Source organism: Hyperolius riggenbachi, chromosome 6 (assembly GCF_040937935.1).
Source record: "Hyperolius riggenbachi isolate aHypRig1 chromosome 6, aHypRig1.pri, whole genome shotgun sequence".
NCBI classification, from domain to species: Eukaryota; Metazoa; Chordata; class Amphibia; order Anura; family Hyperoliidae; genus Hyperolius; species Hyperolius riggenbachi.
In genome coordinates this window covers 153,497,402-153,522,637 of record NC_090651.1, presented here as the reverse complement: position 1 = coordinate 153,522,637, position 25,236 = coordinate 153,497,402, and the positions used below count along the sequence as shown (strand labels likewise).

Sequence of the window (25,236 nt, the reverse complement as noted above, 5' to 3'; positions counted from 1 at the left end):
CGCGTAGGGAGGAGCTAGCGCCCGCAGGACGATCTGGACCTAACGCAGTGGCGGTTTTTCGGAGGAACGTAGCGGCGATCACAGTAGCGTTTTGCGGAGGACACCTATCGGGCCTATCCGGAGAGGCACGGGGGAGAGCCCGTATAAACACTCTATGCGCTGTTAAACTTCACATGTTTGACTACATTACAAGGAGTAACCAGCGGGAAATCTACATTAAGGAGTGTTGCCTGGTGTGGGGAAACCCTGAGGACTGAGATCGGGCAGTCGGCTATAGGAGGAGATAGAGGCGTTTGTTGACCAGTCTCACAGTGGTCACACGATTTGGGTGAGTGCAGCCCCTAAGGGGGACCTGTCTTGGCGTCTTTTGATGAATGTTGATGAACTTTCCAACAAATAAGTGCGGAGTGGAGCGCTATCTATCTATAAACTAAGACTGTATAGGGGGACTTGCTGAAACCTCAATAGAGCGCATACACACGGGAGATTTGGGCTATAAGCGAAGAAAAGAGTGAATTACTTTGTTATTTACTGCACTGTTATACTGAATTCAACTTTGTATATATTTGTGTAGCCTACTTGCAGCGCTGTACATTACACCTATAGAGTTTAAGCTATTCAGCCATATTAATACAGCAGCTCAAACATGAAGACATATTCGAATATAGGGATAAACATAATGTAGATACAGAGGTTATCTTCAACACAGGGGAGGAGGAAAATCATGATGAGGTTAAAAAAGATATAGAAGATAAATTTAGACTATTGGAGCATACGGTCCTGAAGGAACAAGCCACGTGGTGGGACGTGACCACCCTAAACAAATATATATCTAAGGGAGTAGTGCCGCAGAAGTTAAGGTGGGATATGTGCCCTGATGATGGTGAAGAGAGTGAACAAAATGATAAAGAGTGGGGTGAATACTTTGATGGATGCGGCATAGGCCTGATGGAATTATTGATAAAGCGGAAAACAGCAAGGTTGGAGCGACTTGGAAGGGAGGTTAATCAGATAAAAATGGACTTAAACATTCATAAGGAGGAGACCTTGTATAAAACCCTATCGGAACGCACGTGTGAAACACTTATCAAGCAAGAAAGAGAAATTATTATGAAGAAAAAGAAAAAGTTCCAATTGGACTGGAATGCTTACAGGCTTAAGAGGGCATATAAGTGGCAGAGTAAAGGAAAACCAAATGTACCCATACACATGACGCCTAAAGAACAGGCACCGAGTGGGGGAATAGTGATGAATGGGGAGGCCCAAAGTACTGGAGGAGCAATACCGAAAAGACCACCAAATGCTATACCGCAAGTTAACCATAGGGACTTACCAGTCACCCCAAATTCAAGGGGATACGGGCAACCAAGGCAATACGCACAGAATCCTAATGGGCCGCAATATGGGAATCATTTTAAGCCACAGTATGAAAGAAGGAATCAGTTTGAAAGGAGACAATACGATATACCAATACAGAATAGATGTGACCCATTGAGACAGGAGAAAAATTACCAGCATTTTTTGTAGGATATCCCAGGAAAATACAAGCCACCATGGAACCCACAAGCGAGGATGGACTACGAACCGATGCAACAACCTACACCAGGAGGGAACAAACGAAGACCCGAAGGGGGATACGAGGGGGGAGGCGTATACAATAGAAGAAGAGAGAGATAGGGAAAGGTATATACAATTTATCGGGGGTAGTCCTAACGAACCAGGAATTAAAGATACTCGACAAGGGCCTTAAGCATGCGCCGCAACAACCATTGAACAAATTTACAACATATATTGACCTGCAAAAATATACTAGAGTCCTGAACATCAAAAAGTACTTCCTTAGCAAGGAGGGACCAACAAGTAGGAATAACCCTGTGAGCCAATACCAGCATACAGGTATGAAAAATCGGTCCCTTTTTAACCCACATCATACAACTAATCCTAACTGTGTTGAGGTATTCAAGAAGATGGTGGAGACAGATCTTGAGCACATCCAACCACAAAGAGTCAGAGGAGTGGCAAAAATAGCCAGGGAAATGCTAGAAGACAAAAAACTGGTCGTGCGTCCAGCAGACAAGGGAGGGGGGGTTGTAGTTCTTAACCAGAGGCAGTATGCAGAGGAATTGAACAAATTAGTCAGGGATGAGACAACATATAAAAAATTGAAGGGTAACCCATGTAATGAATTTGCTACTGAACTGAGAGAAATACTGAAGATGGGACTAAATGAGGGGATCCTGGACGACAAGGAATATGAATTCCTGATACCTACGGCACCAAGAACGCCGATAATTTATCAGATCCCGAAGATACACAAGAATCAGGAAAAACCACCGGGGAGGCCCATCATAAGCGGTATAGGATCCATCACACACAGGTTGGGCCAATATTTGGATTTCTTCCTGCAACCGCTTGTGGGCCTCCCCCAAGTAATAAAGGATACGAAACATGTGTTACAAATCCTCGAGAATCTCAACCTGGAGGAGGGAGACATATTGGTAACCGCCGATGTAACATCGCTATATACGAATATTCCGCATGAGGCGGGTTTGGAGGCGGTGAAGTACTATCTCGATAAAGAACAACAAATAAATGAGAAACAGTGTGGGTTCATCATGAAACTACTGGAGTTTGCCCTCACGCGAAATTACTTCTGGCATGATGGGGCTTATTTTCTACACATCAAGGGGTGTGCCATGGGGGCGGGGTTCGCTCCCTCCCTGGCGAACCTATTCATGGGAAGATGGGAAGAAATGGTACTGGGGAATGGTGGAGATGGGAGAATCTATATTTGGCGGAGATTTATAGACGATCTTTTCATGATATGGAGGGGAGATGAGGATGACCTCCCTGGGTTCTTTGAAAAGCTGAACCAGAATAGGATGAACATTGAGTTAACAATGGAGAAAAGTAGTACAATGATACACTTCTTGGATTTAAATATTGCCAAAAGGGATGGAAGGATATGCACAACCACCTACTTCAAACCGACAGATAGAAATGGATACCTGGATAAAGATAGTTGTCATCATCCAAAATGGAAAAACGCAATACCAAAAGGACAAATGATAAGGCTCCGGAGGAACTGCACTGACATTAGAGACTATGTGGGTCAGTCACAGGTGTTGGCTGACCAGTTTATAGATAAGGGGTATGATGAGCTTGAAATTCAAAGGCAGATAATGGATGTGGGCAGAATAGATAGATTAGAACTAGTAAGAAATGGCCCGAGGAATGTAAGGGGACAGCAGACGGAGAATATACCTTTCCTAAGTGATTTCAATGTCCATTATAAACAAGTGGAACATATTATAAGAAAACACTGGGCCATACTAAGGGAAGACCATCAACTTAAGAAGATATTACCAGACTGCCCCAAGTTCATATATCGCAAGGCAAAGAACCTGAGGAACTACTTGGCACCAAGCTGCGTAAACCCACCCAGGGAAGTGGTCCCATTCTGGCAACAAAAGGGGTTCTTTCCTTGCAGAGGCTGTGTAGGATGCAGAGAGGGGGTGCCAATTAGATGTAATGAAGTGGTGTCCACATCAAAAGGAACCACTCATAAAATAAGGCAGAATATAACATGCAATACTAAGGGGGTGGTGTATATGGTGTGGTGTCCATGTAACATTCAATATATAGGTAGAACAACCAGGAAATTAAAAAAGAGAATTGGGGAACATATTGGAAATATAAGACGGGGACTGGAAGGACACAGTGTATCAGATCACTACAGAACACACCATCAATCAGACCCCAGTACCTTAAAATTCTGTGGAATAGAAAAGGCGAATTATTCATGGAGAGGTTGCAACAAGATTCGAGAGATCTCAAAGGCCGAAACTAGATGGATTTACCAGATGGGAACCCTACAACCAGGGGGGCACAATGTGGAAATTGACCTCAACTGCTATATAGCAAACAGTTAAAACTAGGAATATAGACCAGTATCAGCATAGGTCTGTAGGTGAGAAAATAATGGTATTGTGTAATTTACTAGGGGGCACCTCTATGATAGCGTATATGGGCCTCTGATTGTTTATTTATTTTATGTTAATTTATGTAACTTTTAGCCAATCACTCTGATGGAGGATCACTGGCCCTTGTGCAAATACAATGCAGCAATATCTATGTGGCTAATGGCAATGTAAAATGTAGGATATGTTACACACTATGTGTAAACACAATGGATCAATATCTGTAAGGCCATTGGTAATGTGGAATTAACGCTATGCCGTATACTAAGTGACCACAAGATGGCGCTTGTGCGCAGGAGCCGGTATTGTAAGCATATTGTGCATGTGTAATATGCAAAGTGTTATATACATTGTGTCAAAGCATTTTTAATGATTTTGGTTTTAGTTTTTTATATATAAAATGCTGTGCATTTAAACAATAATTTTATTATGTACTTGGGCCTCCCTTCTGCCTCAGTTCTGCATGCTATACGCATGTTCGTAGCGGCGATATAACACACGTGACCATTATTTACATATTCAGACCTCGGTGTGACCACGCGAGGAGGACCTTATCGCGCATGCGCAAATTGTTTTTCTGGCCTGAGCGGGACTGGGAGGAGCAATGCTCTCGCACTTTTAAATTTCCAGACGTCCTGGGGCTAGCCACGCCCCTGATGAGTCACGCGACGGTGACGAAACGCGTAGGGAGGAGCTAGCGCCCGCAGGACGATCTGGACCTAACGCAGTGGCGGTTTTTCGGAGGAACGTAGCGGCGATCACAGTAGCGTTTTGCGGAGGACACCTATCGGGCCTATCCGGAGAGGCACGGGGGAGAGCCCATATAAACACTCTAAGCGCTGTTAAACTTCACATGTTTGACTACATTACAAGGAGTAACCAGCGGGAAATCTACATTAAGGAGTGTTGCCTGGAGTGGGGAAACCCTGAGGACTGAGATCGGGCAGTCGGCTATAGGAGGAGATAGAGGCGTTTGTTGACCAGTCTCACAGTGGTCACACGATTTGGGTGAGTGCAGCCCCTAAGGGGGACCTGTCTTGGCGTCTTTTGATGAATGTTGATGAACTTTCCAACAAATAAGTGCGGAGTGGAGCGCTATCTATCTATAAACTAAGAGGTTGAAAAATGCAGACTCAAGTCATAATTACGGCATACTTGTGATTAAGAGGTCAAATGAGCATCACTAGCTCTAGCAATGGACGGCAGGTGACAGCAGCAGATCTCCTGGGGAGTAAAGTAGCAGTGCCATGATGCTGAAGGAAAGCACCACAGCACAATTCCTCACTCCCCATCAACCAACACGTAGGAACAATGTTCATATGAATAGCTATTTTTCGCCTAAATGAGGCTCGTCTCCCCCTGACATTACACAGGTAAAGCTGACAATTGAATTTGCTGGTAAATCCTGAGTGATGCCAGATTATAAGAAGCTTGCATGCTGCGACCCTTTAATCATCTCAAGATGCATATGGCCCATTGAGTCTTCGAATTCTAATAATGTTTATCAACACACTAATAAACTATTGTGGTGGTTCAATGGTAATATTCTAAACCATGGTCAATTGAGACACCTATCAAATGATGCACTAATTACTTTGTTAGTAAAAATGTTTGAAAAGCAACTTTAATAAAGGTTGAGTAATGTTTATGACACCACTTTAATAAAGTTTGAATGATATTTTGCAGAGCCTTGTAGCATATCTGACAGCATTCTTGAGGAAAAACACATTGAACTTGTGTCCCCAGAAGATCAATCTAAGATTTTCCAACACGATGAGACAGTAATTGTGAAGTGCAGAACAAATTATAAACACCCAGGAAGTGTTCATACAAAATGTTTTAATGGCATGGTGAGATCTCAAAAATGTTTTGATAACTTTAAAAGTAAGTATCTTTAGTGTGCTTTAAAGAGACTTTAACAAAATGTTCATCCTTATCTCTTCTATCCTATAAGTTCCTATACCTGTTCTAATGTGGTCTGTCTTACTGCAGCCTTTCCTAGTTGCACAGCTGCTGTATTATCTCTGTTATATAATCTAATCTTGTTTCCTCCTGACGGCTTTGTCGGGCTCAGACACTCAGGCTGGAATGTGCAGCTCTGCTTGTCATAGAGAGAAGCTATACACACCCTCTCCATGCACCCTGCAGGCTCTGTATGAGTCACACACTGAGCTACTCTAAGCCTATCGCATGCCATGTCTTTTGTTTGTAAACACTGCCTAAAACTGGCATTTACAAGCAAGGATTGCAACAGGGAGTGGCAGAAACAGCACAGAGGGGCCCAGGAGAACATAATGAATAGAATGGTATGCTTTTTATTGTAAAAATTTTAGAGTACAGATTCTCTTTAAGATTAACTATGGGACAGCACTTTACGAATGGTTTTCTTGTTCTTGTTGCTTCTGGAAAAAACCTTTCTACTTGCAGTTTTAATTTATTCTTGTCTAGCTGAATTAAAACTTGAAGAATGTTTAGTTTTATCTAAGGCCTACGGTCAAATGAAAACGTTTGGGCACCTGTGTTAGGCCTGGAACCCACTTTCTCGTTTTTTAAGCGATTTTATGAGCATTTGCCGGTGCTTTTGGGAGCAATTTTAAAAAGTGTAAGGTTTTTGGCAGCGATTGTGTAGTGATTTGCAATTAACGATTTTAATTCTAATTGGTGCTTTCAATGTATCATAATTTTTTTTTAAATTTGCAGTAATTTAAAATCACACTCAAATTGCTTATGTGTAGCGATTCATGAGCAATTTGCCAGCGCTTCAATACTTTACATTGAAGCGCAAACGCTCCCAAAAACGCTGCATGTCCTGCCACTGTGGCATTTGTTATATTTATTTACATTGACAGAGCGTTTAGGGAAAGCACTAGCGATTTAAAGCACTCCCTAAACTCTCTAGTGGGTTCCAGCCCTTAGCCTGCATAATAATTTACTCTGTCAACAACAAAAAAGATAACAATGGTATGTTTTTCATGTCATAGGGACATTTGTGTACTGTGGTATTTTCTGAACAAAGATCTTTAGTGAAGTAGTATCTAGTTGTATGAAATTAAATCTTGTGTGCAATAATGTGGGTACCCTTATAATTTTGCTGATTTAAATGCATGTAACTGCTCAATACTGATTACTTAGCATACTAAATCACTCAGATTAGCTTGTTAAAGGATACATCGGAGCTAAAAAAAAAAAACAATAAAACCAAAACAAGTCTACTTACCTGGGACTTCCTCCAGCCCCTGGCAGCTGATCTACTGGTGAGGTCAGCATCTGCAGCGAAGTGCACCCTGGGACCCGGAGCTATGGCAAGGGACAGATAGGCTTCCAGGGACTGGAGGAAGCCCCAGGTAAGTCGATCTTGTTTTATTTTTTAGTTTTGTTTTACCTCAGACGTGTCCTTTAAGCTTTAAACTTCATAGACATGAGTGCCCAACCTTTAGAAAAACTATGTAAGGTGGGCGATTGCAAGTTGTGCTTCTCTTTGACTCTCCTCTGAAGAGTGACAGCGTGGAATACTCAAAACAACTTCACAACGATCTGAAAGCAAAGATTGTGCAGTATCTTGGTTTAGGGAAACGCTACAAAAAGCTATCTTAGAGGTTTAAACTGTCAGTGTCAGCTGTAAATAAATTAATCAAGAAATGGAATGCCACATGTACAGTTGTTGTTAAACTCTGATCTGCCAGGCTAAGAAAAATACAGGAGCAGCATATAGAGGATTGTGAGAATGATTGCAAAGAACCCACTGACTACCTCCAAAGACCCGCAAGTACATCTTGCGACTTGCTTCCTACTGTAATGCTAGGTGCATACCATACAATTTTCTGGCAGATTTACCTGCCAGATCGATTATTTCCAACATGTCCGATCTGAATTTCGATCGATTTTCCGATCATTTTGGTAATCTTTTTCCGATCAATTTTCCAATCGATTTCCATTCAGTTCTATCAAAATCGATCGAAAAAATAATTATGGCTAGTTTAGGGCCTGGTGTCCTTGCAAAAGTCAAGGGTCTGATGAATTCAACCCAGTATCAAATTTTGCTGGATAGGTTGAAGCCCTCTCTGACTTGAATTTCATTGAAAATCTGTGAATGATTTGATTTGAGGCAGGCTGCTCGTGCTCGGCAGCTATAAAATTTAACTAAACTGGAGAGATTTATGGAAAATTGGTCAAAAAATCTCCATTCAGAAGACACTCATCATAGGCTATAGGAGGTGTCTAGAAACTGTTATATTTGCAAATGGAGGCTCAACAATGTATTAATTGAATATCTCTGTTGGGTTGCTCACATCGTTCCCTTTCCCCAATGGATCCCCTGTAATAGCCACTAGGATTGAGAGTGCACCCACCGGGAATGAGCGCGCAAGTGCCGCAACACTGCTGGATGGATATATCCATCCAGATTGCCACTAGGGATGGCCCTGATTAGGAGAGCTCATGGAGAAGCATGTGATCAGTTTGATCAGCTGATAGATTTGTGAGGTTCTGATTTGCTGTGATGACTTCCTGGTTTAACACATGATCAGGACAAGCAAATCAGAACCTTACAAATCTATCAGCTGATCAAACTGATCATATGCTTCTCCATGTGTTCTCCTAAGCAGGGCCATCCTAACTGCCACTAAGCGGCACCTGCTAGACAGATGTATCTGTCCAGATAGGCTTAAAGAGTAACTGTTAGGCATGAAAAACAAAATCAATTCTCTATTTCTATCTGTTAATCATATAAAAGGAATGCTAAAAAGGCAATGCATAACTTTAAAATCAATCTTACTTTTTTACTGCAGAGATTAATCCTCATGTCCCCAGATCCTTAGTACGCAGCCAGTAATCAACCGCAAAAGAGAAGTTGCAGTGCAGGCTGGGGCAGGGGAAATTTCTGCACTGACCAGCCTGATTGGCTGCAGCCTGTGTCACTCTCACACCTTTTCCTCTCATTGGCTGCCTTCCATGACTGTCCGTGTCTGCCCCCTCCCCACACTCCAGCCCGACAGGCATCTCCGCCGATTTATGAGGGCAGTGGCTGCCACCACCGCATTGCATCCATGGGGACCCCCGTCCCTGCTACCATTTCCTTAGGGATTCCCTGCATTTGCAATCTACCCTGTAGCTTCCATGGCTCGGTGGGACACTATTGGTGTGGGGAGGAGGGGGGAGTAAGGGAGGAAATGACCTCACAATTGGCTTCAGCTGGAGGGAGTAAAGATGGCCCCTGCCAGCGAACAGAATTCTCTCCATTTACCTTTTTTTATTTTATAAAGTTCACTGAAATCAACACTTGGAATGTGCAATGCACATGTTATCAAATTATAAATACTGCGCCACAGTTCGCACAGTGATTACCACTTTTTACAATAAACAGTCAATGGGATCGCTGCAGAAAGTCCAGTCACTGGGTAATAAAGTTCAATTGTACTGCTGCGCTCTCCAGTCCTGTAATAAAAAGCAAACTCCACATAGGGCAATATCATTCAAACTTTGTGATACACTATTCCAACTCCTAGAAGCCACCAGTGTCTTTTGCTCCCCAGGTGTCACACGAATATATGTCCCTCGTCCCCTCTCACTAGATGTTCACCAGATTATAACCACCTCAACTCTCAGGTGGATCTTAAACAGAACGTTATAATCAGCTTCACTTGCTTCTGTAGAAGAGAAAAAACTCCACAAAGAGTAGTACAGTTCAAATAGCGAGACAATTCAAGTGCTGCAAACACCGTGCCTGTGTATCAACATCCATTAATCGTGCCACTCCAACTCATTGGCCTCGATTCATAAAGCATTCCCGCATGCGTAAATGCTGAAAACAGCTGATTTTACCGAACACTGAACAAAATGTGTATTCATAAAGGCTGTTTCCGCATGCGGAGCTGACATTCCGGAGCAGAGTGATTAATCACCGCCTTATGCGGCGATTCTAGGCAGAAATGTAACAAAATGTCAATTCATAAAGATTAGAGGAAGCGGTATGCGGACGGGGGAATACCGCTCCCTCTGATGTGGCGAGAAGCGTGCGGAATACAGTGCAGTGATCGGGACAGACCTCCCAAGCAGCAGCAGAGAGAACACCGCACGGAGGGACTCAGCCAGCTCCTGTGTTTCTGCAAGGCTCCCGACAGCCTACCGCCTGCCTACAGTGGGAAATCTCCGCTCAGCTATCGCAACTAGCAACATTTTATGAATGCCCACCCTGGAGTCAGAAATACCGAGCGCGGAGTTTCCCCCGCACTGATTTACATCACCGAACACTTTTTTATGAATCGAGGCCTATGTATGCCACACTGCTCACCAGATGTAGCCCACCTCTCAGCATAGGGGGAAACTGCGCTCTATAGTGTATCCAATCAAATCCACGATCCTCAGTAGCTTACAAAAAGCCTCTTGCAAGGGCTTTCCTTTATTCTCACTGTTAAAATAACTCAATAAAAACATAAAAAGAAAACATATATAGCGTAATACTAATTAAGCCTCTATGCGCAGTAAACCAATTTCACTTACGCCTTTAGAAGCATTCATGCGTATATCTTAACAAGTTGGTGCCAATGCCCATCCATCTGACTCCTGGCTCCCGGGTTCGTCCTGGCGATTCCTCGCTCCCCCGTTCCGCCTCCTCACTCAGTCGCAGGGTAAATTCTCGTACGCTTCTCTATTGACCGGCCGGTCTGTGCGCTTCCTGGATCTACGTCACACGTATACTAGGTATTAGTAATTATAGGAATTATTCCTGACACTAATAAGCACGGCCACAAGATGGTGCACTATATGCTTGCAGAATACGGGGAATTAAGTATTTTACGATATGTCTAAATATATGTAATGATATGGATAATTGTGTGTAATTTTAATTGGATCATATGGAATACTGTAAACAATGCCCATCCAGTTGTTTCAAAATCGATCCTCCAATCAGAAGGCGGCGGGGATTATGTATACAGACTTCAGACGTCAGGAGGCGAAGCCCCTGATGAGTCTGGTGTGAGGACGAAACGCGCGTAGGGCATAGTTATACGTCTGACGTAGATTCAGGAAGCGCACGGACCGGCCGGTCAATAGAGAAGCGTACGAAAATTTACCCTGCGACTGAGTGAGGAGGCGGAAGGGGGGAGCGCGGAATCGCCAGGACGAACCCGGGAGCCAGGAGTCAGACAGATGGGCATTGGCACCAACTTGTTATGATACACGCATGAATGCTTCTAAAGGCGTAAGTGAAATTGGTTTACTGCGCATAGCGGCTTAATTGACAGTATTACGCTACATATGTTTTCTTTTTATATTTTTATTGAGTAATTTAAACAGTGAGAATAAAGGAAAGCCCTTGCAAGAGGCTTTTTGTAAGCTACTGAGGATCGTGGATTTGATTGGATACAATATAGAGCGCAGTTTCTGCCTATGCATAGAGGTAGGCTACATCTGATGAGCAGTGTGGCATACAATGAGTTGGAGTGGCACGATTAATGGGTGTTGATACACAGGCACGGTGTCTGCAGCACTTGAATTGTCTCGCTATTTGAACTGTACTACTCTATGTGGAGTTTTTTCTCTTCTACAGAAGCAAGTTAAGCTGATTATAACGTTCTGTAGGAGTTGGAATAGTGTATCACAAAGTTTGAACGATATTGCCCTATGTGGAGTTTGCTTTTTATTACAGGACTGGAGAGCGCAGCAGTACAAATGAACTTTAATGCACATATTATGTAAGTAGAGCTAGTATTTATCTACTTATACAGGTCCTTCTCAAAGAATTATCATATTGTGATAAAGTTCATTATTTTCTGTAATGTACTGATAAACATTAGACTTTCATATATTTTAGATTCATTACACACAACTGAAGTAGTTCAAGCCTTTTATTGTTTTAATATTGATGATTTTGGCATACAGCCCATGAAAACCCAAAATTCCTATCTCAAAAAATTAGCATATTTCAGCTGACCAATAAAAGAAAAGTGTTTTTAAAACAAAAAAAGTCAACCTTCAAATAATTATGTTCAGTTATGCACTCAATACTTGGTCGGGAATCCTTTTGCAGAAATGACTGCTTCAATGCGGCGTGGCATGGAGGCAATCAGCCTGTGGCACTGCTCAGGTGTTATGGAGACCCAGGATGTTTCGATAGTGGCCTTAAGCTCATCCAGAGTGTTGGGTCTTGCGTCTCTCAATTTTATCTTCACAATATCCCACAGATTCTCTATGGGGTTCAGGTCAGGAGAGTTGGCAGGCCAATTGAGCACAGTAATACCATGGTAAGTAAACCATTTACCAGTGGTTTTGGCACTGTGAGCAAGTGCCAGGTTGTGCTGAAAAATGGAATCTTCATCTCCATAAAGCTTTTCAGCAGATGGAAGCATGAAGTGCTCCAAAATCTCCTGATAGCTAGGTGCATTGACCCTGCCCTTGATAAAACACAGTGGACCAACACCAGCAGTTGACATGGCACCCCAGACCATCACTGACTGTGGGGACTTGACACTGGACTTCAGGAATTTTAGCATTTCCCTCTCCCCAGTCTTCCTCCAGACTCTGGCACCTTGATTTCCGAATTACATGCAAAAGTTGCTTTCATCTGAAAAAAGTACTTTGGACCACTAAGCAACAGTCCAGTGCTGCTTCTCTGTAGCCCAGGTCAGTCGCTTCTGCCGCTGTTTCTGGTTCAAAAGTGGCTTGACCTGGGAAATGTGGCACCTGTAGCCCATGTCCTGCACACGCCTGTACACGGTGGCTCTGGATGTTTCTACTCCAGACTCAGTCCACTGCTTCCGCAGGTCCCCCAAGGTTTGGAATCGGTCCTTCTCCACAATCTTCCTCAGGGTCCGGTCACCTCTACTCGTTGTGCAGCATTTTCTGCCACACTTTTTCCTTCCCACGGACTTCCCACTGAGGCACCTTGATACAGCACTCTGGGAACAGGCTATTCATTCTGAAATTTCTTTCTGTGTCTTACCCTCTTGCTTGAGGATTCAGGTCGGCAGTCTTACCCATGATTGCAGTTTTGAGTAATGAACCAGGCTGGGAGTTTTTAAAAGCCTCAGGAATCTTTTGCAGGTGTTTAGAGTTAATTAGTTGATTCAGATGATTAGGTTAATAGCTCGTTTAGAGAACCTTTTCATGATATGCTAATTTTTTGAGATAGGAATTTTGGGTTTTCATGAGCTGTATGCTAAAATCATCAATATTAAAACAATAAAAGGCTTGAACTACTTCAGTTGTGTGAAAGATGAATCTAAAATATATGAAAGTCTAATGTTTATCATTACATTGCAGAAAATAATGAACTTTATCACTATATGCTAATTGTTTGAGAAGGACCTGTATATGTCGTTTTTTTATCTGGCAAAGTATGGCTGAATGCTCCTCTTTAACCACTTGAGGAACACAGTCTTTCTACCCCTTAAAGGAACCAGAGATGAACGTTGCACACAAAATAAACATATCAGTCGATAGCTTGTAAAGAATAAATGCTCTACCTGATAATTTCGCCGCTCTGGTGTGCCTTTTTTAGTGTTTTTTATCCATTATTGCTCCAGGAAAAATCAAATATGGCCGCCGGCTCATATCCCTTCTCCTTCCGGGTTATGAGTTGTTCTAGATGTGCTGTCTAGGCTATATGAGACTATGCTGCTATCTAGGCTATATGAGAAAGGCTCATCTGTGTGCTTTCATTTTGGTATGATGTGCAGCTGCCTGTAGGAATGCAGTTTCATAGGAATGAAACTGCAGTCATCATCAGTATCTAGTGCACACAGAGCACACAGGGATCATATTGCAGCCACAGAGCTTCTCTCTCAGCAAGAGCAGCCCCTCCCCTGTCAGCACAGCTCTCAGTATGCAAAGCAGGAAATCTAAGCCAGGAGGTGGCAGGCTTGGGCTTGGAAAGTCTCCACAGAAGAGTGACTCAGCTATAATGATTCCAGGTCAAACCTAGACTGAGCCAGTCCAGGATTCTTATCACAGCTGCTAATAGACTAATTAAGCAGATAACAATGAAACTAAAAGCAGGGTAGGTGTTTACTGTCATGTTCCCACTGATAAATGTAATAAAATACATGAGGGTGCTTCGTCTCTGGTTCTCTTTAAGGACCAGAGCCTTTTTTTCCATTCAGACCACTGAAGCTTTAATGGTTTATTGCTCAGTCATACAACCTACTATCTAAATGAATTTTCCCTCCTTTTCTTGTCACTAATACAGCTTTCTGTTGGTGCTATTTGATTGCTGCTGCGATTTTTAGTTTTTATTATATTCATCAAAAAAGACATGAATTTTGTTTAAACAATTATTTTTTTAACTTTCTGTGATAAAATGTGTAAAATAAAGTAAAATTTCTGTATACATTTTTGTCCAAATTTATTGTGCTACATGTCTTTCATAAAAAAAAACATTCAGTGTATATTTATTGGTTTGGGTAAAAGTTATAGCGTTTACAAACTATGGCGCAAAAAGTGAATTTTCCCATTTTGAAGCACCTCCGACTTTTCTGAGCACCTGTCATGTTTCATGAGGTGCTAAAATTCACAGAAAGTATAAATACCGCCCAAATGACCCCATTTTGGAAAGAAGACATCCAAAAGTATTCACTGAGAGGCATGGTGAGTTCATAGAAGATTTTATTTTTTGTCACAAGTTAGCGGAAAATGGCACTTTGAGACAAAAAAGTTTCCATTTCTGCTAACTTGTGACAAAAAAAATGAAATCTGCCACGGACTCCCCATGGCCCTCTCTGAATACCTTGAAGTGTCTACTTTCCAAAATGGGGTCATTTGTGTGGTGTGTTTACTGTCCTGGCATTTTGGGGGGTGCTAAATTGTAAGCACCCCTGTAAAGCCTAAAGGTGCTCATTGGACTTTGGGCCCCTTAGCGCAGTTAGGCTGCAAAAAAGTGCCACACATGTGGTATCGCTGTACTCAGGAGAAGTAGTATAATGTGTTTTGGGGTGTATTTTTACACATACCCATGCTGGGTGGGAGAAATATCTCTGTAAATTACAATGTTTTGATTTTTTTTTACACACAATTGTTCATTTACAGAGAGTTTTCTCCCACCCAGCATGGGTATGTGTAAAAATACACCCCAAAACACAATATACTACTTCTCCTGAGTACAATGATACCACATGTGTGGCACTTTTTTGCACCCTAACTGCGCTAAGGGGCCCAAAGTCCAATGAGTACCTTTAGGATTTCACAGGTCGTTTTGAGACATTTGGTTTCAAGACTATGCCTCACGGTTTGGGGCCCTAAAATGCCAGGGCAGTTTAGGAACTCCACAAGTGACCCCATTTTAGAAAGAAGACACCCCAAGGTATTCCGTTAGTAGTATGGTGAGCTCATAAAAGATTTTATTTTTTGTCACAAGTTAACGAAAATTGACACTGTGAAAAAAAACAATAAAAATCAATTTTCGCTAACTTGTGACAAAAAATAAAATCTTCTATGAACTCACCATACCCCTAACGAAATACCTTGGGGTGTCTTCTTTCTAAAATGGGGTCACTTGTGGGGTTCCTATACTGCCCTGGCATTTTAGGGGCCCTAAACCGTGAGGCGTAGTCTTGAAACCTTCGTAGAAGATTTTATTTTTTTTGTCACAAGTTAGTGGAAAATGACACTTTGTGAAAAAAACAATAAAAATCAATTTCCGCTAACTTTTGACACAAAATAAAATCTTCTATGAACTCGTCATACACCTGACGGAATACCTTGGGGTGTCTTTTTTCTAAAATGGGGTCACTTGTGGGGTTCCTATACTGCCCTGGCATTTTAGGGGCCCAAAACTGTGAGGAGTAGTCTGGAAACCAAATGCCTCAAAATGACAGTTCAGGGGTATAAGCATCTGCAAATTTTGATGACAGGTGGTCTATGAGGGGGCGAATTTTGTGGAACCGGTCATAAGCAGGGTGGTCTCTTAGATGACAGGTTGTATTGGGCCTGATCTGATGGATAGGAGTGCTAGGGGGGTGACAGGAGGTGATTGATGGGTGTCTCGGGGTGATTAGAGGGGAAAATAGATGCAATCAATGCACTGGGGAGGTGATCAGAAGGGGGTCTGAGAGGGATCTGAGGGTTTGGTCGAGTGATCAGGAGCCCACACGGGGCAAATTAGGGCCTGATCTGATGGGTAGGTGTGCTTGGGGGTGACAGGTGGTGACATGAGGTGACTGATGGGTGTTTCAAGGTGTCATTAGAGGGGGGAATAGATGCAAGCAATGCACTGGCAAGGTGATCAAGGGTGGGGTCTGAGGGCGTTCTGAGGGTGTGGGCGGGTGATTGGGTGCACTAGGGGCAGATAGGGGTCTGATCTGAGGGGTAGCAGTGACAGGTGGTGACAGGGGGTGATTGATGGGTGATTGATGGGTAATTAGTGGGTGTTTAGAGGAGAGAACAGATGTAAACAATGCACTTGGGAGGTGATCTGACGATGGGTCTGCGGGCGGTCTGATGGTGTGTGGGGGTGATCAAATTGCCTGCAAGGGGCAGGTTAGGGGCTGATTGATGGGTGGCAGTGACAGGGGGTGATTGATGGGTGATTGACAGGTGATTGACAGGTGATCAGTGGGTTATTACAGGGAAGAACAGATGTAAATAATGCACTGGCGAATTGATAAGGGGGGGTCTGAGGGCAATCTGAGTGTGTGGGCGGGTGATTGGGTGCCCACAAGGGGCAGATTAGGGTCTGATCTGATAACTAACAGTGACAGGTGGTGACAGGGGGTGATTTATGGGTGATTGATGGGTAATTAGTGGGTGTTTAGAGGAGAGAACAAATATAAACAATGCACTTGGGAGGTGATCTGACGGCGGGTCTGCGGAGATCTGATGGTGTGGGTGGGTGATCAGATTGCCCGCAAGGGGAAGGTTAGGGGCTGATTGATGGGTGGCAGTGACAGGTGATGACAGTGGGTGATTGATTGGTGATTGACAGGTGATCAGTGGGTTATTACACGGAAGAACAGATGTAAATAATGCACTGGCGAATTGATAAGGGGGGACTGAGGGCAATCTGAGCGTGTGGGCGGTTGATTGGGTGCCCGCAAGGGGCAGATTAGGGTCTGATCTGATGGGTAACAGTGACAGGTGGTGACAGGGGGTGATTGATGGGTAATTAGTGGGTGTTTAGAGGAGAGAACAGATGTAAACAATGCACTTGGGAGGTGATCTGATGGCGGGTCTGCGGGCGATCTGATGGTGTGGGTTGGTGATCAGATTGCCCGCAAGGGGCAGGTTAGGGGCTGATTGATGGGTGGCAGTGACAAGGGATGATTGATGGGTGATTGACAGGTGGGTTATTACAGGGGGGATAGATGCATACAGTACACAGGGGGGGGGGGTCTGGGGAGAATCTGAGGGGTGGGGGGGTGATCAGGAGTCCCCAGGGGGCAGTTTAGGGCATAAAAAAATAGCATTGACAGATAGTGACAGGGAGTGATTGATGGGTGATTAGGGGGGTGATTGGGTGCAAACAGTGGTCTGGGGGGTGGGCAGGGGGGGTCTGAGGGGTGCTGTGGGTGATCAGGGGGCAGGGGGGGCAGATCAGTGTGTTTGGGTGCAGACTAGGGTGGCTGCAGCCTGCCCTGGTGGTCCCTCGGACACTGGGACCACCAGGACAGGAGTCAGCCTGTATAATACGCTTTGTATACGATAAAAAGCGTATTATATGCTTGTATTGCGGCAGATTGGGGGTTAACATCCCGCCGGCGCTTTCGTATGGCCGGCGGGATGTTGTCGCGGGTGGGCGGAGCCTGTTGCCAGGGTCAGCGCGCGTCACCACTGACGCGATCGCTGCCCCGCAGAGCCGAAAGGACGCACTGCCGATGGGCGTATTGCGGTCCTTTTGGCATCCACTTTGCCGCCGCCCATCGGCTGTGGGCGGTCGGCAAGTGGTTAAAGTGAACCTCCAGACTAAAAATCTACTCAGCAGCACTGAAAAGGCTTGGTGTTTCTTTAACAGTTTCACATCATCAGAACTTTGTTTTTCTTACCCAAGTCTCATTTTTAGCTGCACAGAAGAAAACTGCCCGGGCATTTTTCCCCTGATGCTGTGCAAAGCATGATGGGATTTTTGATGTTGTTGTTCTCGTTCTGCTGTTTTGGTGCAATTTTTTTACTTTAATTTTGAATTTGAGATTTGAAGCCTAGCACCCGCAGCTGGGAGGGGTGATCAGGACACAGGACAGTTGGAACTGCACCCATGAAATCACAAACATTAGCCTGTTTTTTTTAAAAACACGGTGGGTAATACATTATATTACCTATCCATTTTAATTAACATAACTAATGTAACTTAATGTAACTTGATGACAGTATATTTGTTTAGGCAGAAGTTCCCCTTTAAATGGTTAAGAGGGGTTCCCAAACTTTTCATGTGCCTGTATATATAAAGCTCAGTCCCTAGCATGACAATCAGACTCTGGCATATATTTATTGGAAAAAAAACCTGTCCGGGTTTTCCAGTAAACAAAGAGTATAGTGACCAGATAGCTAGTATAGTGCCCAGTATAGCTAGCATGGTGCCCAGTATAGCTAGCATAGTGCCCAGTATAGCTAGCATAGTGCCCAATATAGCTAGCATAGTGCCCAGTATAGGTAGGTAGTGCCCAGTATAGGTAGGTAGTGCCCCAGTATAGTGCCCAGTATAGCTAGTATAGTTGCCCCAGTATAGCTAGTTTAGTTGCCCCCAGTGTAGGTAGTTTCGTTGCCCCCAGTATAGCTAGTTTAGTTGCCCCCAGTATAGCTAGTTTAGTTGCCCCCAGTGTAGCTAGTTTAATTGCCCCCAGTATAGCTAGTACAGTTCCCCCCAGTATACATGCCCAGGAGGGGGGAAGCAGCACTAGAAGGAGGGGCAGTGGAGGCAGCGGTGGAGAGGGGGAAATATCCCCCCCTCTCCCTCACCTGGGACCCCTCTTTCTGCCTCTCTCCCCCTCCATTTAGCGGTGACAAGTGCGGGCTCGGCAGCGGGGAGACATGCGCAGAATTACTCACCACTTCCACGTTCTAAGCGCCGGCAATGTCATGTCGTCACACATCTCCGCCTTCAATGCCGCCCACTGTGCTTCCGCTAATCAGGAAGCACAGTGGGCGGCATTGAAGGCAGAGATCTGACGACATGACGCTGCCGGCGCTTGGAACGCGAAAGTGGTGAGTAATTCTCCGCATGCCTCCCCGCCGCCGAGGCACACTTGCCACCACTAAATGGAGGGGGAGAGAGGCAGAAGGAGGGGTCCCAGGTGAGGGAGGGGGGGATATTTCCCCCCTCCCCACTGCTGCCTCCACTGCCCCTCCTTCTAGCGCTGCTTCCCCCCTCCTGCGCCCTACAGTAGGTACAGGTCTGGCGAGAGGCCAGACCTTTACGGCACACCAGGCAACATCCCGCGGCACACTAGTGAAAAATGCTGATCTAGAAGAAAAACTGAGTATGTGTGCTGATCCTGGTGATTCACTTCAATCAGTTTTTTATCTTATTGAGGTAGCAGGATATTGTTCAGGTCTTTCCATAAACTGGACTAAATCCACTCTCTTACACATAGACAACTCACCACCAGACACCCCTTTAGATCCATAAAATAGCCTTTACAAATTGTGAATACTCGAGAGTCCAAACAATTTTCCCTTTGTAGTGGTGATTCAGAAGGGTGGCCAGCTAGTAATCATCCTGCTTTTTGATGCTCCAAATGCAGGGGTCCCTCTTTAAAGGACACCCGAGGTGAAAATAAACTAATGAAATAAACAATTGTATCTATCTTCCTTCCCCTAAAAATGACTTTTCAAGATATTCCACCGTTTTATTTTGTTTAAATCTACTTTTTAAGTTTTAACTGTTTTATTGCTTTTGCTCAATGACGCATTCATTTAAGTATGCCAGAGCTAAAATCTATGAACTGTTGACCTTTTGTATCTCTTTCCTGCTCTCCGAAGCCATTTTCTGCTAGGAAAGTGTTTTTAGTTGCAATTTCTTATCAGTGAGGGTCACACTGTAGTCACTTCCTGTCTGAGTCAGGACTGAGTTAGCCACTTACATACCTGATATTTAACTCTTTCAGGCAGAGAAAGAAAAAAAAGGACACAGCATAGTTCTTTGTGTGCTAGGCACTGTACATACCCATGTCTATCTAATCATGTCACATGTCACCTCGGGTATCCTTTAAGCACTGCAATACGTGGACACACATATGGGCCTGAATTCACTAAGCAGTTAAGACTAGTCTACACATGGTTTTTAGTCTATTGATTGTTTTGTTTAAGGTTTTAGACCTGTTTTTAGACCTGGTCTAACATTCAGTAATTACACAATTCCCAAAGGCAAACAAGGAGTAAACATGCCCACTTTTTTTCTGACAAAAATTAGACCAGCTGATTTCTTGTTGGTAAAGTAATTCTGTGAGGTATTTTAGATGTGAGGATTTAACATTTTGAATTAATTTTGCAGGAGTTTAATTGTATGCAGAGGAGAGCTCATCATAGGAGAAGGATGTCAGTCATCGCTACTTGTTTGTGAATTGCATCGTTTGATCATCTCCCCTGATTTACCCACTTAATTACCAAATAGTTTAGATCAGGTCTAAAACATTTGGTAGTAATGAATTCCCCTTTGATGCAACTGACCAAACCATCAGTAGACTAAAAACCATCAGTAGACTAATCTAAACTGATTAGTGTATTTAGGCTATGAAATATTAGTATCCTGGGCTTCCTCCTCCTGTTTCTCAGTGGGCCCAAAAAACATCTTCCTTTTGAATTGCATCCTTTGTGTAACTAGAAGCCAGTGACTGACAGAGTGGGAAAGGGCTGGAGTAGAGTTCATGATGGACTGTAGCAGGGCTAAATGGTTAGTGGTTAGGCCATAGAGCAGAGAGTTGCAATAGTCTATTTGTAAAATAATCAAGGCAGTGTCCTGTGTGTGCAACTCTGAAGGTCCTATCTGTGAGATTAGAGGCAAGATAGGAGAGTGAAAGACCATGAATGCCCCTAGATGAGAGGATGGTAAACTGTTTCAAGAGCAGAGGAGAGGTCTAGGAGGATGAAACTGGAGTAGGGAACTCTGGATTTAACAGTTGCGAAGTTGTTGGTTACTTTGAGTAGGACAGTTTTGATTAAGAATTCAGAATGGAGGTAATCAAACAGAAAATGAGTTGTGAGGTGATCGATTAAGTCAAAGTAGACGTGGTGCTCCAGTGGTTTGGAAGAGAAGTAGAGGAGAGAGGGCAGTAGCTGGGCTGGGAGGAGGGGTCAAAATAAGGTTTTTTGAGTATAGAAGTTATGAGGGCTTGCTTGAGTGTGGAAGGAAATATACCTTGGTTGAAAGGAATTTGAAGAGGAAGGTTAGGCCAGCTGAGATGGTAGAGGAGGACAGGTGAGTAGGTAGGTGAGAGGAAATGGGGTCAAGGGGGCATGTAGTGGAACAAGATTTACAGATGAGAGAGCAGACAGTGAGTTAAGATAGTGGTGAGAAAATACTTAGGGAAGATATAATGTTTGAGGTTTGTATGGAGAGAGGAGGCTGCTGGGTGAAGCTTTTCCTGATAGTGATTTTTTTTCAATAAAGAAAGAGACAATGTCCTCAGCTGAAATGCAAAGAGTGGGGGGTTGAGGTGGGGGCTAAAGGAGGGAGTTTAAGGTAGCAAAGAGTAGTTTAGGGTTGTGGGACTGCGAGGAGATTAGGGAGGAAAAATATGTGTTTGGCTGCTGAGAGGGCCTGTCTGAGTATGTGCAGAGCCTTTTTGTAACTCTGGAAGTGCTCAGGCAAATCATTTTTTCACCAATGCCCTTCAGCTATCCAGGAGCTGTGTTTCATTAGTTGATCTCCTAGTTAAGCCAGGGTTGTTGATGGGCCCGGTGACGGAAGACAACAACAACAACAACAACAAATAACATTTGTAAAGCGCTTTTCTCCCGTGGGACTCAAAGCGCATAAGCATGGCTCCGACCATCGTGGTACAGGGGAAGAATTTTATAAATCTGGAAATGCCAGGCTAAACAGGTGGCTTTTCAGTCTGGATTTGAATAGCTCCAGGGATGGTGCTGTCTTTACTGGGTGTGGTAGGGAGTTCCAAAGAGTAGGGGCAGCATGACAGAAGGCTCTGTCTCCAGATTTTTTGAGGTGCACTCTGGGAGTGACCAAGTTTATAGAACTTGCTGATCTGAGGTTGTGAGAGGTGTGGTGCAGCTTCAGCAAGTCCTTCATGTATCCAGGGCCCAGATTGTGCAGGGATTTGAATGTCAGCAGTCCAATCTTGAAGAGTATTCTCCATTCTACTGGTAGCCATTGCAGTGAGCGAAGGATCGGTGTAATGTGACAGTGGCGAGGCTGGTTTGTTAGCAATCTGGCAGCAGCATTCTGCACTAATTGCAGGCGACGCAAGTCTTTTTTGGGGAGGCCAGCATAAAGGGCATTGCAGTAGTCCAGCCGTGATGTGATGAAGGCGTGGACTAGGGTTTGAAGATCCTCTGGGGGAATCAGATGTTTAATCTTTGCAATGTTCTTCAGATGAAAGAAGGAAGATTTAACTACAGATGAAATTTGGTTTCTGAAACTCAATTCCCCATCGATTAGTACGCCAAGGCTGCGCACAAGGTTGGAGCTGTTTATGTCTGAATTCCCAATCCTGATTGGTGTTGCTTTAGGATAGAGCTGTTTTGATGGCGAGCACTGGCTTTGGACAAACAGGACCTCAGTTTTGTCAGCATTCAGTTTCAACCAGTTATCATTCATCCATGCCTGAAGCTCAGCTAAGCAAGAGTTTATTTTTGGGGTAGGGTCTGTTCCACCAGGTTTGAAGGACAGGTATAGCTGTGTGTCATCGGCGTAGCAGTGGTACGTCAGGCCATGTCGTTGGATAAGTGTACCGAGTGGCAACATGTAGATTGCAAACAGCAGAGGGGATAGGATTGATCCTTGTGGCACTCCGAATTGTAGAGGTGCAGGTTTGGACATTATAGGTCCTAGGGATACTCTCTGTGTTCTGTCAGTCAGGAATGATCTGAACCATTGGAGGACTGATCCACTGATGCCACAGTACTCCTGCAGTCTGTTAAGCAGGATTTCATGGTCAACTGTATCAAAAGCCGCTGAGAGATCCAACAGGATTAGGATGGAGCATTCCCCTCTGTCCCTTGCCATGAGCAGATCGTTGCAGACTTGGATGAGGGCTGTTTCACAGCTGTGGTGTTTCTTAAAGCCAGATTGTAGAGGGTCCAGGATGTTGTTTACTGACAGCCTGGTTTCAAGTTGCAGATAGACAGCCTTTTCAATAACTTTACCTAAGAAGGGGAGGTTGGAGACAGGTCTGTAGCTGCTCATAGCATCTGGATCCATGGAAGGTTTTTTGAGAAGGGGCTTGATGATTCCTTCTTTTAGAGAGGTAGGAAACCTCCCTGCTTGCAGAGAGCAATTTACTATTTTGTGAAATGCTGGACCAAGCAGGTCAGGGCATTTCAGCATATGTTTAGTTGGTCCAGGGTCCAGGTCGCAGGTTGTCTGGTGGAGACGACAGAGGGTGTCTGAGATCTCTTCCTCACTAATACTTTTGAAATCAGTCCAGGGTGTTAGGTTGTTTTTGCAGCTATTTCCATTAGTTGCATGAGTCTTGGGTGCTGTGGACTGAATGAGAGACCGAATAGAAGATACTTTGTCAGCAAAGTAGCAGGCAAATTTCTCACATAGCTCCTTTGAGGGAGTTATAGTGGGTTTTAGACAGGATGGATTACATAGTCTATCAACTGTGCGGAATAGTTGGGCTGGTCTGTTGGCGGCCTTTGCGATCTCCTGTGGTAGGTAGGAGGATTTTTTCTTGGTGATCGCATTTTGGTAGCTTTCCCGGTGAGAGACAAGGGTGTGTTTATCTTTTGAAATCTGAGATTTTCGCCACTTCCTTTCTAGTCTGCGCACTTCTTTCTTTAGGTCCTTTAGTGAGCTGTCAAACCACCGTGCATGGTGAAGTGGTGTAGATCGTTTGATGCGAACTGGAGCGAGGGCGTCATAGGCAGATGACACTGCATGGTTGTAAATCAGGACCATGGAGTCTGGGTCTGCGCAATGATTGGTTAATGCGTCGAAGTTGAGGATATTCTGAACGTGCTGGGGTGAGACATCTTTCAGTGAACGGTATTTTATGAGTTCTTTCCCTCTGTGTTTTATCGCTGGTGCTGTCAGAGAGAAGTGGATGGTGTGGTGGTCTGACCATACCACTGGGTTTATATCCATGTGTGATATTAAAAGTCCGGAATGAAATATAAGATCCAGGGTGTGCCCTTTCGTATGGGTGGGGAGGTTGATAGCCTGAGAGAAACCCAGTTCATTCATTATGAGAAGTAGTTCACTTCCTAGCTGGGAGTCGTGATCATCCACCCATGCATTGAAGTCTCCCAGGATGATCCATCTAGGGTGTTCCACTGTTACGCAGGATAAGAGTTCAGATATTTCCTTAAGAAAGGCTGGACCATTTTTTGGGGGGCGGTATATGAGCAATATGTTGATGTTTACTTCTGCTGACAGTTGAGCTGCAATACATTCAAAGGTTTCAGTGGGGCCTATGGGCAGGGGCCTTATGTTCAAGGAGGATCTGAAGCATATGGCAACCCCCCCACCCTTGCCGACTTGTCTCTCACAGTGCAAGATTGAATAATTGGCCGGCACGGTTGCTTCAAGAGTTGGGCCTGCATGCTTCCCAAGCCAGGTCTCTGTCAAAAAGGTCAAATCAGAGAGCTCTATTAGGTCATGTATAGTTGCAGTCTTATTATTTATCGATCTGGCATTGCAGAATGGCATTGAAGACCGCGGATTAGGGAGCCAGAGTCAAAAGCTGAAGTTAAGGTGTTGTGATAATGAGCAGCTGCTAGCTCAGGGTCAATAAAGGGGGGGTACAGTAGAGGATGCAGAGGGATTGATACTTAGTATCTGGATGTTGAGATTGTGAATGTTTCTGAACTTGTGTATAGAAGTCTACCATGGTGAAGTGTAGGGACTGGATGGAAGGATATTCAATTTGAGTAAGTTATGCTCAGACAGTGGGAGGGAAGAGTTGATGAGGTTGGATAGGGAACAGTATATAGTGATGATTAGGTGGAGTGTGTGGCCATCAGCATGGAGGCAGTGGTGGACCAAAGTGTGAGGTCAAGGGAGGAGGTAAGTGACAGGAAGGAGGTATGTGACTTAGAAGCACAGGAGGTGTTAGTGTCAGTGGAGATGTTGAAGTACCCAATGATGACTGAGGGAATGCCAGTGGACAAAAAGAGGGAAAGCCCTCTTCCTGTCTACTTCTTCCTCACC

At 44.2% G+C, this 25,236-nt stretch overlaps 1 protein-coding gene across 2 annotated transcripts in view; it reads left to right on the top strand.

Moving 5' to 3' along the window:
• LOC137521184 (coagulation factor XIII B chain-like) overlaps positions 1-25,236 on the top strand; it is a 701,298-nt gene that overhangs the window by 634,284 nt on the left and 41,778 nt on the right. For both annotated transcript variants that reach the window (XM_068240112.1, XM_068240111.1), the window contains one exon: positions 5,667-5,864. In XM_068240112.1, the coding sequence (XP_068096213.1) occupies positions 5,667-5,864 (198 nt within the window). The remainder of the gene's footprint in view (positions 1-5,666; positions 5,865-25,236) is intronic.